This window comes from Sebastes umbrosus, chromosome 2 (genome assembly GCF_015220745.1).
Source record: "Sebastes umbrosus isolate fSebUmb1 chromosome 2, fSebUmb1.pri, whole genome shotgun sequence".
NCBI classification, from domain to species: Eukaryota; Metazoa; Chordata; class Actinopteri; order Perciformes; family Sebastidae; genus Sebastes; species Sebastes umbrosus.
This window is the reverse complement of record NC_051270.1, coordinates 16,340,415-16,358,883: the sequence shown is the minus strand read 5'-3', so window position 1 is coordinate 16,358,883 and position 18,469 is coordinate 16,340,415. Positions and strand designations below refer to the sequence as shown.

The 18,469-nt window shown below is 41.6% G+C and overlaps 1 protein-coding gene across 1 annotated transcript in view; it reads right to left on the bottom strand.

Annotated features, from left to right (window-relative positions):
- ush2a (Usher syndrome 2A (autosomal recessive, mild)) overlaps positions 1–18,469 on the bottom strand; it is a 239,883-nt gene that overhangs the window by 81,462 nt on the left and 139,952 nt on the right. The window contains 10 exon segments of the mRNA XM_037752115.1: positions 483–595; positions 693–895; positions 4,536–4,745; positions 4,969–5,132; positions 6,286–6,441; positions 8,430–8,764; positions 12,275–12,363; positions 13,054–13,220; positions 13,303–13,472; positions 13,943–14,658. Of these exon segments, the coding sequence (XP_037608043.1) occupies positions 483–595; positions 693–895; positions 4,536–4,745; positions 4,969–5,132; positions 6,286–6,441; positions 8,430–8,764; positions 12,275–12,363; positions 13,054–13,220; positions 13,303–13,472; positions 13,943–14,658 (2,323 nt within the window).

Genomic DNA, 18,469 nt, shown 5'->3' with positions numbered 1-18,469 from the left:
AGTGTCTTCAAGGGCTGTAGGCATTAAAGCAGCAGGAATACATATAGCTGTAGTCCCTTTGCCCACAGAATCTAGTTTTAAAGTATAACTGAAATTGTATACTGAAAAATATTTTAATAATATTATTCTTTATTGATATACAGGTTACTAGTGTTGAGTAAAATTACATTTTCATAGAGTCCAGCTGTACCTAGCCCACATCTTATGCTGCCATCACAAAACAAAATAGCTCCATCATTTACTCTGTTAATGCCAGCTGTATTGATTCTGTTGTGTCAAACATGCAAACCAACCTTTTGTGCTGCCGATAAACATTAACGATTACTACACTCAAACCAAAGGCTATAAAGTTTCATGAACCTCAAACAATGGCCACATTCTGGTTAAAAGATGAAATATTTTCAATCAGAAAAATAGTAGAGAGAAAATGCAGAAAGTTAAAGAATAACTGAAAACAATATTGCAGTACATCTCTGTATTACCTGGGACTGATCACTTGTGCGTGCGGCGTGGCCAGGTCGGCAGGCAGGTCCTCCACTGTAGTTGTCTGAGTAATATTACTCCGTACGCATGCATACACAGTACACACCTCCACCTGAAATACACAATCACAGCAGCAGACAAAAACATAATGCACATGTTTGTGTGTCTGCTTTATGTGTGTGTGTGTTTGTGTGTGTGTGTGTGTGTACCTGTACGTTGTAGACAGTAAAAGGCAGCAGGTCCCCCAGCAGGTAGGAGCCTGAGCTGTTGTCTACGCTGCCATGAAGACGGTCATTAAGGTAGATGTAGTAACCAGTAACTGCTCCATTGGGCCGTAGAGGAGGGAACCAGAGCACACGTACTGTGCTGCTGTTAACTGGAACCACCTCTGGGACGGACATCCCCTCTGGCTCTGAGGATGGCACATGTGAGTAGGGAGACCCAAAAGTGTTCTTAAAATATTACAATATGTAATATATTTACTGTAATAAATCATAAAAAGGCCATGATATGTCATCAGAAACTAAGCAAACATGCTGAATAGAAATACTGGCTTCTCCAACAACAATGCCAGCATGTTCTCCTCTGAAATTTCCATTACGGTCCGGAACGCCTGTTTTTGTTTTGGCCGGTGTGATCCCGTCCACTGACTATTTCAACACCCCGTTGCCACACATGAAACAAACTAGCACGCAAACACAGCCTTCTGCAGCAATGGAAGCACGCAAACAAACCGGATCAACAGAGATAACGTTAACATTAGATTCGAATCGACCTGAAAAGCCTCGGCACATCTCTCTGTGGTCCATGTGCAGCTGGATTATCAAGGCACCGAGTATTTGAGACACACAGCCGCTGAAGTGATTCTACTACTGCTGTTGGCCAGTGGCTAACGCGGTCGTGTCTAGAAGGTAACCTTCAAATTGCAAAAATTCACGCTAACTGCTATCAGTCACACCGGAGGAGCGGACGGGCCACGGCTCCAATGTTTTGAATTTGGACTGTCGTTACCCATTTTAAACACTATGTTTCAAATATTTGTATTAGGAATAGGAAGCATGTGCATATCAGTAGCACAGACTTCGGTGAAGTGTGTATCATGCCTCATTTCAGATATATAGCAACAAAAACCGACATTACTAGGAACTAAAGGCAAAACAAGACAAAAAAGGAGACAAGCAAACACGAAAACATAAATAATTAAAATAAATAAATAAACCCACATACAACGCCCTAAGGCACACAAATTAGGAAACCCATTTTAAACATTAGCTGTCAGTTCCACATATTGTTCCTTTGAAGAACAACAGAATGTTTTACAGCTTGAAGAGACGAAGATATGAGACATGGTCATCTTCAAACATGCATGTTTGAGTTGTGAGATGAAACCAGTGCTCTCAGCATCACATGTAAGCTTTTACATATGGACTACCTCGACTGTTTCAATAAAGTAAGAACAGCGCAAGAAAGGATTGGTGTTAAGGTTTTCCGAGGCACATTTTCCCTCAAATTCATTTGATAACTGCTTGTAATTTTTTTTAACATAAAAACCACACCACTAAAAATGTAAATGTCCTTTAACAGTTATGCAATAGTGATCATCAGGCCAGGCTTGTAAAAGTCATAAAGAAATAAAACTACAGTATGTGTTGTGACTATGGGGTCCCCAGTATGATGACATTTGTATAACAGACAAGTATCAATCTAGGCATAGACTTTCAACCATCCCTCACTCGAAAGATGCATATACATGAGTGTGTGAGAGAGGGAAAGAGATGGACACACGGAGCTTATAGGCATGTGATTGTGTGTACATCACAACAGAGAATGTGTTTGTGTGTGTGACATAGAAACAGAGATTTTGTGTGTCGGTGTGCATATAAGGCCTTGACTGTGAGACTGTGCGTTAGTGAGGGAGGGAGACCACCTGTGTGTGTGTCCGTGTGTGTGCAGTATAGCGTTGATAATGCTATCTAGCAGTAAATGAGATGTATAGCAGTGGGCTGGGTTTAGGTAGGTGCATCGGCAGCAAATGAATTGGGTTACCGTCACTTATCTGAGTGCATTTTCACTAAGAGCAATAGATTCTGCATGATCAGCTCACTCCCTCACTTTTTGTCTGTCTTATAGGTGAAAGACTGTGTTGTGTTATTATATTCTCTCTGTCTTCAAAATCCCTTATTTCACTCCAAGAAATCCTCTTTCAGCACATCCACAAAGGACATTGATATTAAACTAAAACCTCTATGGTGATTAATATAATATGGTAACCTATAGAAAATGAGTTGCAGATACAGAGGAAAAAGGAAGGAGTGAATGACAGAGACAGTGAAGGACATGGACAAATCTGACAAATAGAGGACAAGTAAGAGATAATCTGTAAAAGAAGAAAATACAGACAGTGAGCAAACTTTAAGAAAGAATCACACACTAAAGATCACAGAATATTGTTAATTTAACTGTACATGGAGATCAAGTTGTGAGTAGAAAAGTGAGAAAGAGAACCAAACAGAGGGAAATAATATGAGAGATGGTGTGTGAGAGAGGTAATCATACAGACTCCATCTATTATTCTAAGTGAAAATGCACTCAGCTAAGAGAAGTTAACCCAATTCATTTGCTGCCAATGCACTTACCTAAACCCAACCTACTGCTCTACATGTCATTTACTGCAGGATGGCATTATCAACGCAATACTGCACACTGAGCCTCTTTCACTCATACACACACACACACAGACACGCACACACATTTTTCTTGCCAATTAGTCCTGATGTTAGCATTGCCCTATAGATTGCGGGCCATGTTAGGATGGTTGGTAGGGTTGAGCTGCATTTGGCCTTGGTCTGTATGTGTGTGTGTGCGTGTGTGTGTGTGTGCACTCTTATGGCTGTAAAATAATGAAATTACCTCCAGAGCCCTCTCAGTTAAACGAGCCGTGCTTTGCCTTTAGCACCTAATGATTTTCTAATGTTTTTAATGCACTTTTTATTATACTGCTCAGATTAGAGGAAAAGAGAGAGGCCTCTGACATATGATTATACTGGAAAAGAAAGAGAACTGTGAGGGGAAAAAGAGACAGAGAGACGGTCAGAAAGAGGGATTGAGAAGGAAATCGAGACACAAGGAAAACAACAGACGGAGTGGACGGCCCCTGACATGTGATTACATAGAGTGATTTGAAAGCTAACTCTTAGATGCTGAGAGACTGGGCTGAGAGTTGGAGAGGGGAATGGAGAGAAAAGTCATGATGATAGTTGGATAGCCCGTGCAATTCATAGCTAAAGATAGTGAAAGCTGACCCCGCCTCAAAAAGGGAAATACCAGTCGATCCGAGAACTGATATACTTTGCTCATATTACATTTAATACACCCTCTCAAAGCTCCAGATTTTATATCCTGATAAAGAGCCTCAGGTGTTCATTTTACAAATATTAACAGATTATGCAGAGACAGCTAAAGCTGTGAGGTCGTAATGATGTCAATGCATATGTTGGTGGAAGTTCCCATTTCAACATAAAGGACAGATATAATCTCACTTATTTTAGTATATATATATTTTTCCAGAGAATTATAAAAATATTTAATACATTTTTTTGAGGAATTATGTGATGTATTGTAACTGTATTGTAAAGAATAGTAATTATAGCCCGCATATGACATGGGACAAGGGTCTTGTTCGACAGGTAGGGCACTGCTTGTGTGTATGGCTGTGTGTGCAGTTTGCGTGTGTTTGTCTGCGTGCGGTGCCAACAAGCATTTTACAGCACCTTAAATCTGCCTCACACACACACTTTGTATTGATTTCATGCCTCACTACATGATGTGTTTAACATCTCCTGTGAAGCACAGAGTTGCAGAGAAGCGCACATTAACACAGACCCCATTCTTGGATCTATTGAATTTCCGTACTCTACATGACACACTCATATATATACTATACGTACGGTACGTGTAATAACAACTTCACACATATCCAAAGTAAGAAGTCAATTTTTAACCAATTTTTTAAGATCAATTGTTGGCCAATTATCACACAAATATACACATACCTCCATCCTCTGTGGTGACGTTAACCGTTGCCTTAGTTGTATTATGTGCTCCGTTGGACACCTGTACTGACAACAGATATGTGGTGCTGGGCCAAAGGTCACTTATCACTGTGGAGATGATCTGAGGGGGGAAAGCCAAGATTTGACTTGGCTCTGCAGATGCTACTGTCAGAAAGTAAGACTCCACCTCTCCCTGCAGGTCTTGCAAAGCTGAGAAAGACACAAAGGGAGAGGGAGACAAGTGAGGGAGCAGTAAAAAAAACACATAATTTTGAGTCTATATTGACAGTTTTTGGTAACTGTCAAGTCACAGAACAATTTTCATAAACTATACGGCCATGACAGACCTTTGCTGGGTAGAATGTGTGTGTTTGAGTGTGTGTGTGTGTGTGTGTGTGTGTGTGTGTGTGTTTAAGAGAGAAGGTAATCTTACAGGGTTGCGTCCAGTTGACCTGTACAGCAGTGTGATTGACAGCGTGGGCAGACAGAGACGGAGGGTGGTGGGGAACCCCCGCCATGGTCACCGCGGTAACAATCTCTCCCGAGGAGTAGCCCACGTCATTATGTACCACTAACTGGTACTGGTAACGGGTGAATCTGTTGAGAGACAATATTGGTGTTTTCGATAAGGGGGCCACAATATTTTTTTTAATTTCCTTGAGTTAAAAGCTACTAATGTTGCTGGGAAATATCTTCAAGACTCTGATTAAAAGGCTGAAAAAGTCATTTTTTTCGGCAATCATTCAAAAATAGCTTGGGCAAGAAAAAAAAAATAACAAATGCTAAAATAAACAAGCTCCTGGTACGAGTAGTGAGTTGTGAATCAATCCTCCATTGAAGGAATTAAGAGAAATGACTAGGGATACACGATATATATATATCAAGTCTGATAAATTATTGGTCGATAATGGAAATTTATATTATTATGTATAACTCCAATAATGAAATTATAGCCGATAATTTATCGGCTGATAGTACGAAGCCAAATTGCTTTCATTGACTTAAGAAGAAACAATAGTGATGTCAGTTAGATTTGGTTAAGTCAGAGCCATAGAATATTAAATCATCTGTCTTTGCTCACTACATCGTAGCCTTTCTTACACTCACATGTGCATAAACTACAGGTTATGAAGTTTTTAGAATACAAAAATGTGAAATGATCGGTTATTGTATCGGTATCGGCCACGAGAAGCAGGTAATCATCGGTTATTGGTACCAGCCGAAAATCGTGCATCCCTAGAAATAACAGATATGATTGTGATGCTCTATAGGTGGAATATGGGGGATCATAATTTCAGTCATGTCTACCTTTATCTCTTTGTCCACTCTAAAGTTACCGTTAGTCCTGCTAATATGGTGACTTATATTAAACAAACACTAATTACATTCTCATGAAGTATTTTCTAGGACATAAATAAAAAATTCCTACAAAGTGAAAAAGTGCTGACATGTTCAAAAGTTTGTCAGTTTACTACTTGAATAAAGCCCAGTAGAGACACAAACCCGAAAAGAGTACACCCAGAGCCGTTTAGCAAGCATAGAGGGGAAAAAAAAATTAGCTTCCACCAAGTGCCAAACTGAGATTAGGGGACGCTGTGTGAAAAACAATTTAATTCTTTGGGATATTTGCTTAATGTATCTTTGAGCGGTATTAAAAGATCGGCATCAGCGGCAGCTCGCCGATCGGCTCTGCACACACGGTTTGCTGCGGCGCCGGCGTTTGCTCTAGAGCTCATTTCAGTAATCTCACCTGCTTAGGCCTTTATCTTGGTAGAACAATTTGGTGCCGGAGTAAACATGGAGCCAGCGATGGAGATCTTCTGAGGGGGGAGGGGACATGGCTGTTACCGTGGGGACCGTGGCGATGGCCAGGGGCTGGTGGGTTTTACGTCTGAGCAACTTGTATCTGAAGGGGAAATTTGAATAAAAGAAAACACACACAGTTGGATGTTTAGGAATGCATTAACACCCGACACATGTTCACAAACGCACCAATATGAAAACTCAGACACACACTGTACCCACACATGCATACATACAGACACAAAAACACACACATGAATGCTCAACTGACTCTTCTCCTTATCGCTCATTTCCTCCTCTTCTGCTTTTTTTCATCATCTCTATTCTTTTGCGTTCTCTGTATCTCACCCCTCCCTCCCAACGCCCCTCCCTCTGTTGTTTTTTTTCTGCAGGGTTTGTGTTTTCCTCTCCCCACAGTGATGCTAATTTCTGCTGTAATCAGAAGAGAAGGGCTTAATGCCGCCTTTTAACAAACCCACTTAGACAAACACACAGAGCTGAGCAGAGCAGAACAGAGAGACGGGCTCATGCATTTTAATCGGCTGCCAGTAAAATGGACCTTTATTTTAGGCCTAATCACCGACAGAGTAGAACAGGACAGAACAAAACGGACCAGAATGTGCATTAGGACTGAGAAAACACTGATTAAAAAATGCACAACACTTAGCTCATTACCAGGGCACTCATGTTAGCAGCTTGTTAACGTGTTCCTATCTGCTTGTTTGTTCGAGTTTTTCAGCAACAATTGAACATCTCCAGAATGTGTCTTTCAGTTACAACATGCTGTAGATTTCAGTTTGGCTGCCTGGTTTCAAACTCTGGGTTTTAGATAACGAATAAAAACAGAGGGTTGTTTCAAATTATGTAAAGTTATGATGGTTACACAGATTGGGGTCCACTCATATTAGCTCTTCTTAATTAGTTATTTGGATGCGTATTTGCATGTACTGAACTATTGTAAACCTTCCAATTCTTACTTTTCTTTCACTTGGTTAAATTCCTACGAACATCAGAAAGCAATAGATGCAATTTGTTTGTGCATTTGGAAAGCAGTTATGCATGGCTGATCCATAGTGGGAATGTTGACTGAGTCATGTTGAGAATGCTGATGTGGGCGGGTTAATCTGACCTGGATACTATGCACGTCATGGTGATATTTGTTTTAATTACAAGTTGTGAATTCTGAATAATTAAAGTATCTACACTCAACAGACACACAACTTATCACCCCTCCTCTCTCTGCCACTTTGTACTTTATGTTCTTTCCTTGTTTACACAAGTTCAGACAGCAGACGGGTCAATGAGCCGAGGCAAAATAATTTCCCTCCATTGATATTGACAAACATTTTAAATTTAATGTGACTAAAAATAATTCTATTAAAATGTTATGCGCAACACATTAACACAAGTTTCACTGGGCCAGTAAATGTAATGCAGTTATTAAAGAGCAATAGTGGTGTTTTACATTACTGCATTCCTGGGAAAGTAATGTGATTACAGTAAAGCGCAACATGTTACTCCAATCACTGGCTGTGTCTTCTTTACAAACCAAATGTATGTTCTCAAGCTCGTCATTTAAAATTACTGAGATTCTTTATTACTAGCGGTACTATTGGTCACAAGCAAGTTGATTGCAATATTGATGAGAGAGAAAAATAAGGGAAATTGTCTCTGATGGTGCAACTTTGTATATCAAGCAGCCATATGCACTGCCATCTAAACCCAGTGGTCTGAAGGGTGATTTATATTTGCCACATCCGTGAGGGTTTCTGCACGGCCAAAGTGATGTCACACCATCAGACACGGCCCTTCGTGTGGGTTCCGTGCGGCAGGTTTTCGCCTGTCCTTGCACATCCCAAATTTTCTAACTGCACGGACGCAGACGGCCAGAGAAAATTGAGAACTTTGAAGAGCTTTGAGAATGTCGGTTTGCAGCGAGGAGAATAAAGGAGTATAAAAGATCCAAACTTTTCCTCGTCACTATTTCACGTCAGCTCATGTCCTTGCGGAAAGTATAACCGAGGCTTAAGACTCACACAATGTTACTGTGACATCATCTTTGGTATGGATTCTGTGTAATATCTATCTTACCTGATGTTGGGTCCATTGGGCCTGCTTGGTGATTGCCAGGAAACAGCCAGGAAGGACTCACTGACTGCCACTACAGACATTGGCTCAAGGCCTTCAGGGAGTGTGGAGAATGTGGTAGCAGGCGTGGGCAGGCTTTCTGTACATCCTCCAACATGTCCGCCACCGTTGGAGCACGCCAACACAGTAACACTGTAGTTTGTGTATGGAATGAGGTCCGTTATTGTGACGTTGAGCTCAGAGGCGTTGCCACTGTCATGGAAGATGCGGGGTTCTGGGAGGCGGATCTCATAGCCGTGGATTTCTCCATTGGGAATAAGAGGATGAGACCATGTGACCTGAAACATAGTGTTTTAGATTTAAGTTCTGGGTTGTTCATAATAAATATATTAAATATGTATTAATAGTACAGAGAAAACTACAGGCCTAGTTCACTTAATCCTTTCTAACTGTCCTATAATTATCCCAGAAAAGTCCTCTCATTGGTTGGATAAATGTTCTCGGCATGCTGAGGACGGCAGAAAGCTTTTAGATGAATGAACTACAGGAAGTCATGGCATAGTGCGTGTGCATGTGCATGTGCGGAGCTTGCAGTGTGCTCATGCAAACATATTTGCATCACAGTGTGAATGCACGTGTGGTCAGTTGAGTGCTACCAGCAATATCACGTAGGTAGCGTCCGTGTGTGCATACATTGTCACCTGGGCATGTGAATGTAAAGCGTCAGGATGGTCACTGTGTGTGTGTGTGTGTGTGTGTGTGTGTGTGTGTGTGTGTTTGTTAAAGTATCTTGTGGGGAAAGATAACCTGACTTTGACTTGAGCAGAAGATTCCTTTCATCAAATTTAAAACAGGGTACACACACACACACAAACGCGCGCACAAGCACAAACACCATGCTAAAATAATGAAAACGGCTGGTAATGGAATTGCTGCATGCAAAAACAAAAGCTTGCTGTCGTTGAGCGCTGCATCTGATTTGGAAACAGTTCAGTCTGTCAGCATTTCAGAGTGAAGATGAAGGTAACTGGCACACACACAAATGGTAATATACACACACACACACACACACACACTTACAAACACACATCTCTACACGTTTGAAATACAGATATCTATACAATAAATATTTTGTTTATACATCCACATACAAACACACAGTTACACCTAAATTCAACAATTACGTATGCGCACACACACACCCGTGTTCTAACACACTTATGGATACAAACTGTCATGTACAATAACTGATCAGTTCAGCGCTTGTTGAGACTTATCAGTTTAGGTGATTAAGTGGTCAATTTTGATGAGAGTATTATGAATGAACGTCAAGTATAATTATTTCTCATGCAACCTTGATATTCATTTAACAACTGACACTGTGAGGTGATACAGGAGGACACACACACGCACACTCTGAGCCACACACACAACCACATATGGGCAGGGTCATGTTGAGTTAGGTAGCTCATTTCCCAAAGTGCGTGTTGGGTGTGCTTTGTGGTGGAAGTCATTTACAGATTGAATGGCCTGATGTAATCTGGAGATGGTGAAGACAGCAGAGACCCTGGGCTGACACAGAGCACTGGGGCTAAGGCCAGCATAGTGTGTGTGTGTGCGTGTGTGTGTGTGTGTGTGTGTTTGTATGTATGTGTTTATGTGTATATGAGTGAGTGAGAGAGGAACAGATGATAAAGTTGGTAGTGAGAGAGAATGTGTGTGTGTGTTTGTGTGTGTGTGTGTGTGTGTGTGTGTGTGTGTGTGTGTGTGCGCGTGTGTGAAAGGACATGGTGCATGTGGTATATGTGTGTCTTTGTGCATCTATGCTATTATATTCAGAAAAAAACTCAAAGGCACTGACAGTGCCAACCTCTGCAGCTGACAATACATTCTACAATCTATTCATACATGCATCAGTGTTATCGCTTACATATCAAGATCAATTTATATTGACATCCTGCAAACAAACTCTCAGGATTTGGAATCAAATCCCAAATCGTTGAGTTTGTTTTTTCTGATTTGTGGTGAAAAAAGTAAAAATGATGTATGATGCGTCCCAGATCCGAACATGACCAAAATTAAATAAAGAGTTTAAAGGTATAAAAATGTAACCGTTGTCGGTTGCTGTTTATAAACACACAGCATTCAAAGTTGCCCCCCTCCTCCTCAGCTCAACGAGGGAGCGAGGGAAAGAGAGAGAAAGAGACCAGTGATGGTCGAGCAAGCTATAGAGTGAATAAAGAGAGGGAGCGGAGTTGAGAACAAAACAGTGAATCAGCGAAATAAAAAATGACAATAAAGTTGAACTCGACTTGAAAACATTATTGCTGAAGCCCAGAAACGTCCCGAACACAGCAAAAATAAGAAGTGAAGAGAAAATACAGGCTGAGGGCAGGGTCTCTGAAGATACAGACAGCACCACACACTTCTAGTTGGTCATAAGTGATGGTTGAGAGGGATCATTTTTGTATCAGTCTATACATTCATTTTTGGAAAATTCCTGCATATTATACCTTTAATTTGAAGTTTATAAATATGCCTTCAGAATATCTAACTAGATACCGGAAAAGGCATAACTATCATGGCAGAGATAATGAGTGTGAGATGGAGAAACAAATCAATTCTAACTGTGAATCAGACACTACGAAGAAGCAGATACATACATTTAGAGTAGTTACCTTCTCAGACATTGCTTTTACACCAAATCTGTAGCATTACAGATGTGTGTGTTTGCAAAAAAAAAAGATTTCATTCTTGTTTTGCCATCTTAGTCCAATACAAAACCTGCATTACAACAATCAATGTATCGATCTTCATCCCTCACTGCATCACACAGACTAATCACAGACTGTTCCACTCACTATCTGATGAAGCCAAAAGGACATTGTCTGTGAATAACAGAGATGCCATCTTAATTTCAGAAAAGCAGTCATTCAGTATACTTTGTATTGATATCCTCACCAGGAGTATCAGTACATAAAAAGAACGCATGCAAAACAAGCAAATTGAAAAGAAAACGGTCAAGAGGAAGTGAATACCTCGATGAGCATGAAGTGATATGAAAAATAAACCATTTAGAGAATGAAGGGAGATACTCAAAATCCTGTCTGTGTTGTCAAGGTCAATTGGTAACCAGGAAGCAGCCTGCCTGTCTGTCCAATTAGCAACAACCAGGAAGGAACACTTTCCTCCTCGGACCTATGACCCCTAAAGCTGTGCTGCTGCAGAGATGACAGGGGCGGTTTAGAAATGATGACAGGCATTAGCATTTTTCTGCAGTTAGCATTAGTGCAGGGCTGTGCAGCGCATATGTGTGTGTGCGTGCGAGCGTATCTGTGTGTGTGCATGCATACAATATTGTTTCAGTGGCTTTCATTGATGGGCCTTGATGTGGGATTAGCCAGTGGTGGAACTTAACTCTGGCCCCTCCTTCAAAATGGCCGACAGGAAGGAAGCAGCCTCAGACAGGGTCACAGCCCCTCCCATTTCCTGAAGGGGACCTTGAGTTGAATGTTTTTCTTTCTCATTAAATCCCAAGAACGAAAGACAGAAGAATGAGTGTGACATTGCTTTGTCTTTTCTACTCTGAGTGACTGGAGTTGCATTATAGTGTGTATATTGTGTATATCTAAAGAAACTTAAACACCCGTTAAATTCTAAATATTCACGCTGAGATTCTGAATCAGCTGAATGTAATAGGAGATATTGTAATTCACTATCAGTAGCAGTATGGCTGACTTGGGTTATATTTGTGTGCTTTAGCCATATCTCAGAGCTCTAACGGTAGATCCAAGAGGTTTTTAGTGAACCTGAGAGAAGTCAGCTTTAATAAAAAAAGGCACCCATACCTGAAATGACTCTGGCCCCAAGACCTTCACCCTCGGTGGACTGAGACCAGCTGGCCGAGAAGGTCTGGTGGTGATATTGACCCAGGGTCCTGCAAGTATATAACAATATGTGTAGTAGTGGTCAAAGATCCTATTGAGAAACAACAAAGGCTGGAAGCATTTCTCTCTAAGTTGGACACAAAGCTGTGAATTCCGTAAAACTTGCACTTGACAATGTAAAATGAAACATATACACATCTTGGTCAGATTGAATTTAATTTCAGTTAAAGGTGCAGTGTGTAGGATTTGGTGGCATCTAGTGGTGTGGTTGCAGATTGCAACCAACTGGGTACCCCTCCATTCACTCCTCCCTTTCAAGACTGCGGTAACGTGAGCCGGCGAGTGCAAAACCGTGGTAACGCCGTTGCCTCACTCAGACGTCATCCTTACCATAGTAACACTTCTTTAGGAGCAACGGAAGTCAGACGGCGGCTGGCGGTACCACAGTTTTGTACTCTGCGGCTCACTTTACCACAGTTTCACAAGCGTGTTGGAGAACTACAGTGGCCTTCAGATGATGTAAAAACGTGAAAGGCTATCTCTAGAGCCAGTGTTTGGTTTGTCCCTTCTGGGCTACTGTAGAAAACATGGCGGAGCAACATGGCGGACTCCGTGAAGAGGAGGTTTCAGGTGATTATACACTAATGAAAATATAGTTATTAATATTATATTCCATTTGTGCCAAAAGATCCCCTGAAATGTTACACACGGGCCCTTTAAGACCATTATTATGGCCTTACCTGTGGTGTTGCCAGCCTGATTATGGAGCACAAGTCGATACTGGTAGGTAGTCCAGGGACTGAGGGCCGATGAAGAGTCAAGGAAGGAAAGAGGGGGTGGCTCTGGTGGGAGATGGCCCACTGTGGAGACTTGTTTGGTCCCAGCAACTCTGCGCTCAATCAGCCACCTGGCACAAGATACAATGGAATTTATACACAAATAGGAGCTTCACAGAGGGATTGAGGTGTATGTATTTAATCATCTCTCACCGCTCCAGTGGTCCATTGCTCCACTCCGGTGCACCCCAGGACAAGAGAACAGAGGTGGGGGTGTCAGAGTAAAGGTGAGGTGCAGGGACCCCTTCAGGGGGAGCTGGGAGGGTACGAAAGTCCTGAGACATCCCAGACACTGAACAACCCACATTGGTGCACGCCTCCACCTGGATGTAGGAGAACAATGTGATATGTTTCTAGTGTTATCATTGTAAGGCTAGAAGTTTGATTCAGTCAGTAAATCACCAATTAATAGTGATAAGAACAGTTTAATAGCATTATTTATTGTTGTTATTTTTCAGTCAATAATCTTTAATTCTGACACTTTTAACTGCCACGCTACAATAACTATTACAGTGGAAACAACAAGAAAAATAGAGGGTTCATCGACATTTTCAAACTCAGTCTCATCTGTGACTGGAAACACATATGATTATTCAATTGCCAATAAAATGTAGTTATCGTATATACTCATCATAACATAATCAGAGAGGAATAAAGACTATCATGTGTTTAATTATGACACTATAACTGTATTTACATGTTTTTTTAAATTGCACAATATAATGTTTAATCTATCGCGCTATACGGGATACACTACTGTGTTCTACCATAGTATCATTATGATATATTGTACCTGGAGGTTGTAGGTCTGGTATGGCGGTAGATTGAGGAAAGTGTAGCTTGTGGTGTTCCCTGGAACAGTGACTGATAAAGGGGATGAACTTGAATCTGAAGCTGCACTATAAAAACCAGAAACGGCGCTGTGGATGGAGTCTTGTTTTAGAATATGTTCAGTATTAGAGCTGTTTGCATTGTATTCTGGGTTTGGCAGTAAAAGACTGGGGCTTGGGTTTACTCTGGCTGGTTCAGTAGAGTGGAATGAGATGGAAGCAGGGCCTTGGCTTGTATTGCTCACACCAGTGGACTGGATCTGGTTGTCTTCTGTGCTACCAGGCCTCAAGCTGGAGAAAGGGTTAGGGAGGAGGTTGGGTCTAGTGTATTGGATTGTGCTTGAGCTGTCATTACTGCCTGTGTTGACAGTAGACATGGAGATGAGGCTTGAGCCGGGGGTGGTAAGATTGGATGTTGGCCTGAGGTTATGACCTGAGTTAAGATATGCGCCCTCGGTGCTGGGCGATAGGTTTGGGTTAAGACCTGAGCTGGAGCCGAGGGTCGCGCTGGTGCTGGAGACTGAGCTGGGCTTGAAATCTAAAGAAGAGACGAAGCTGGGGTAAAGATAGAGGGTATAATTGGTGATAATGCCATTTGGTTGGGAGGGAGGAACCCAGGTAATTGTTACACTTCGCGGATGGAGCCCGGATACAGCCGGAGCCTCCACTGGTCCTGGACCTGGGGGTAAAGAGAAAGAAATGGATAAAGAGACAAGGAGAAAAAAGGCAAGAGATAAATATACTCTTTGTGTGTGTGCTTATGAGAGAGTGAGAGAAAAGAGAGGAGGGGGATTTGTTAGAAAGAATTATTTGACAAGTAACATCAAGAATGACATCAGAAGGACAAAGAGTGATTTTGCCATCCCTATCCAAGGGATTAACACGGAAACTCTCTTTCTCTCTCAATTTCTCCCCCTGAGCAAACCCAGATTGTATTTATGGATTTATGCTGTACTTGTGACTGTTTGAATGTCTGTGCATCCTTCAGCAGAGGATTCAGGAGGTGATGTGTAGGCTAGGCTGGACTGCTGGAGATACTGTAGTCCAGCAAATATATGACATACACATGTATGCAAACACACACAGAGGTGGGGCCAACGCATTGTTTACAAGTCACAAGTATGTCTCAGGTCTTTGCAATCAAGTTCCAAGTCAAGACTGACAAGTCCCAAGTCAAGTCCCAAGTCAAACCAGGCAAGTCCCAAGTCAAGTCCCAAGTCAGGACTGACAAGTCCCAAGTCAAGACTGACAAGTCCTAAACAAGTCATAATGCGCTCTTCACCCCGTAATGACATTTTCGCAACAGAGTAATAATATATTATTTTTACAAAAATTATGAATGTGTTTTAAAATTTGTACTTTTTTGTTAAAAACAAGTACGAATGAACGTCATCATAAAAAAAGATCTGGGGAAGTGTCGACCTGCTGGGAATGAATAGCGTCAACGTTAGTTGATTCAGGAAATGAAGGGAAATGAATTGATTCGTGGCACACCTTTTAAATAACATACTTTTTCATCTTTGGGCTCGTGGGAAGGCATCAAGTATTTTCAAGTTGAAAGGCTCAAGTCCAGGTGAAGTCACGAGTCACTGGTGTTAAAGTCCAAGTTGAGTTGCAAGTCTTTTTTGAAGTTTAATTTGTAAGTTTAATTTGACCCATAATTGGTAATTTCAAAGAGGGAAACAAGTGAGGCATAATATATATAAGTGATATACTTTAAGTTTGATGAGATAAATTTATATGAAAAACTGTAAATTGAGGAGAACTTGTAGCATTTCAGGTCAGAAGACCAAAATGTATCACAACACATCTTTCTGCAGATCCACAGCTGTGGTCTCAGAGAGCGAGTAGATGTCTAATTTGGGTCTACTGTGTATTCATGTTCACTGCCATTCTCAGTGCCTGGGAGTGCCTTAAAGTCTTATGTCCAGAAGGTGAAATGATCCTCACTAGTATTAGAAGTAGATGCACATGAGAAGGCCACAGGCACACACATGATTTGCACATGTCCATGCACAGATAAGAACCTACACAAGACTAGTCTGAGGGATATTTCACTCCACGGTAGCTCATTTGAAGGTAATGCCCCTTCCCCCCCTCCTCCCCCAGCATTTACATCCCACTGTACTGCTCCATAATGGACACACACACAGATGCATGTCCATATACGTAGACACACACACTCTTCCTGACACACACCCACATGCCCACACCCACAGTGATGCAGTATAGCAGTAATGGTTGCTGTGTGAAGGGCAAGCAGATCAAGGTGACTGAGCGGACTGAGGGAGCGTGCTGCGTCGCTAAGTGCTACCGCTAACCGCTAACGGCTTTCCCAGATGGCGGTGTGTGTGTGTGTATGTGTGTGTAAGAGACAGAGAGAGAGGGTGAAAGGAGATGAGCGGTTGAGAGTATGCGTGCATGACTGTGTGAGAGATAAAGTGTGCAAGCATGTATATGTGTATGTCAGCATGCGTGCACATAAGACAGCGGTTGTGTAGGAATGTGCGTATGTTGTAGACTATCTAACTGATAGACCTTCACGCAGACTGAGATGCCAACTAACATTCAGTGTTTGGCCCAGGATCTTCCAGTTCTTCTAAAAGTTTAAAATGTAGTATTAATTAGTATAATGCTAATTACAATTCAAATGTTTTGCCTCATACTTAATTTGGATACTATGATGTCTCTGAGGTTGCTGGTATATTTAGCATATAACAAGTAATATTTTACAACTAATACATATTTTTTATTACAAACAACAACAAAGGAAAGCAGGCAAACCCTTTTAAAAAATTTAAATCTTTCAGAAAATCTTGTTCTTGGTGAATTTACTGATGAATCCCATTGATTTATAAAAGCAACTATGTATTTACTAGGGGTGTAACGACCCATCCATCTGGATTGATACATCGATTCAATGATAAACGATCCAATATCATCGATGCAAAGTGAAAACATCGATGCATATCATCTGTAAGATTCGCCTTTATTTTGAAATTCCCATGGCGTGTCTATGTCACAATTTCCGTCCAAGCACACCTCCTTCCAACAGAGCACAGTAATACAATTGTCAAATCATATTTTGGTTTCTTTTTGCCAGGTTATAAATGTAAATGATTGGGTTAAATAGGCATTTGATATAGTCTTATGTTGATCGCAGGCCCCTGAGTTGAATCAAATTAAAATGTTAGACTTTGTGATATCAACAAATATCGTATCGTTGTCCAAATAATCAATATAATATTGTATCGTGATGATAAATTAGTCAACATTAAAAAAAAAAACTGGCGGAGTTTGACCATGTGTGCGCACACACACAATATAATGTACAGGTAGACACAGAGAGAGGCACATCACAAGTAAAGATTCAAAGATACATTAAAATGGCATTTGGCCAGAAAGTCACACACACACACACACAAACACATGCACTTTCTTTTAATCTCCCACACAAATAAACAACAGGATAAAAATGGTGATGTAAAGCTTGGCTGATTTAACAGATCACAAATTGTCCCACCAACAACCCATCTTTCTTTCCATCTACATCTGTCCTCCTGTCTGTCTGTCTCTTCCTTCTTCTCTTTTCCCTTCTCTGACCCCTTCCTTCCCCTCTCCCCCAACACCTCTCTCTCATTTTCTTCTGTCTCTCTGTTACTCGTGCTTTGTCTCGCGGTCTCTCTCCCTCTTTCGCTGTCTCTCTCTCTGGTCTCCCTGCTAAATAAACAATGCAGACAGTTGACCTTTTGGGTTAACAGGTTTTTATGCTAGCTCTACTCAGCACTCACACTGATTCAATTACCACCAAAGGTCCACTGAACCCCACGAATAACCAAGGAGCCCGTCTCCCTGTCTGCCTATGTGCCGGCCTGTCTGCGCGCCTCACTGCCTTCTCGTCCGTCTTTGCGGAGGGTTGAGGTGTCTCTCTACCTGTTTGTCTAATTAGACATTCTGCATCCTTCCGTCTATTTGACTATATTCTTATCTGCCTTGCTGTATTTCCTTCTGTCTGTCTGATCAAAGTGTTCCAACACACGTGAGAAAACACACAGGTAAGAGATGCACCGAAAAGAAGATCGCAGCTAGAAAGTCCTCAAGTGCAAAAACACAATCCAGTCACCTTGATCCAGCCCCCGTCAACCACCCAAAATAACCCTCGTTGTCACCCCCCATTCCTCCCTCATTCCCTCTCTCCTCCCCTCCCCCCCACCCCCTCTCCCTCTAAGTGTTGAGTGTTATTTAGGCTTTACTGGCGCGTGTAAAATTCTGCAATTTGAAGGGCTGTTAAGTTTTTCAATTGAAATTTTCATTTAAGATGCAGGTGATGCTTTTTCCCTTTTTTTATTTTACTGACGCTTTACTGCTCTCTGGATAGGACGGAACGAGTGTTGAGGGAATGCGTAGCAACCCCTCTCTCTCTCTCCCTCTCTCTCTGGTTTCCTGACTCCTTATCTCTCCTCTCCTTCCTGCTCAACTCTTCCGTTTTT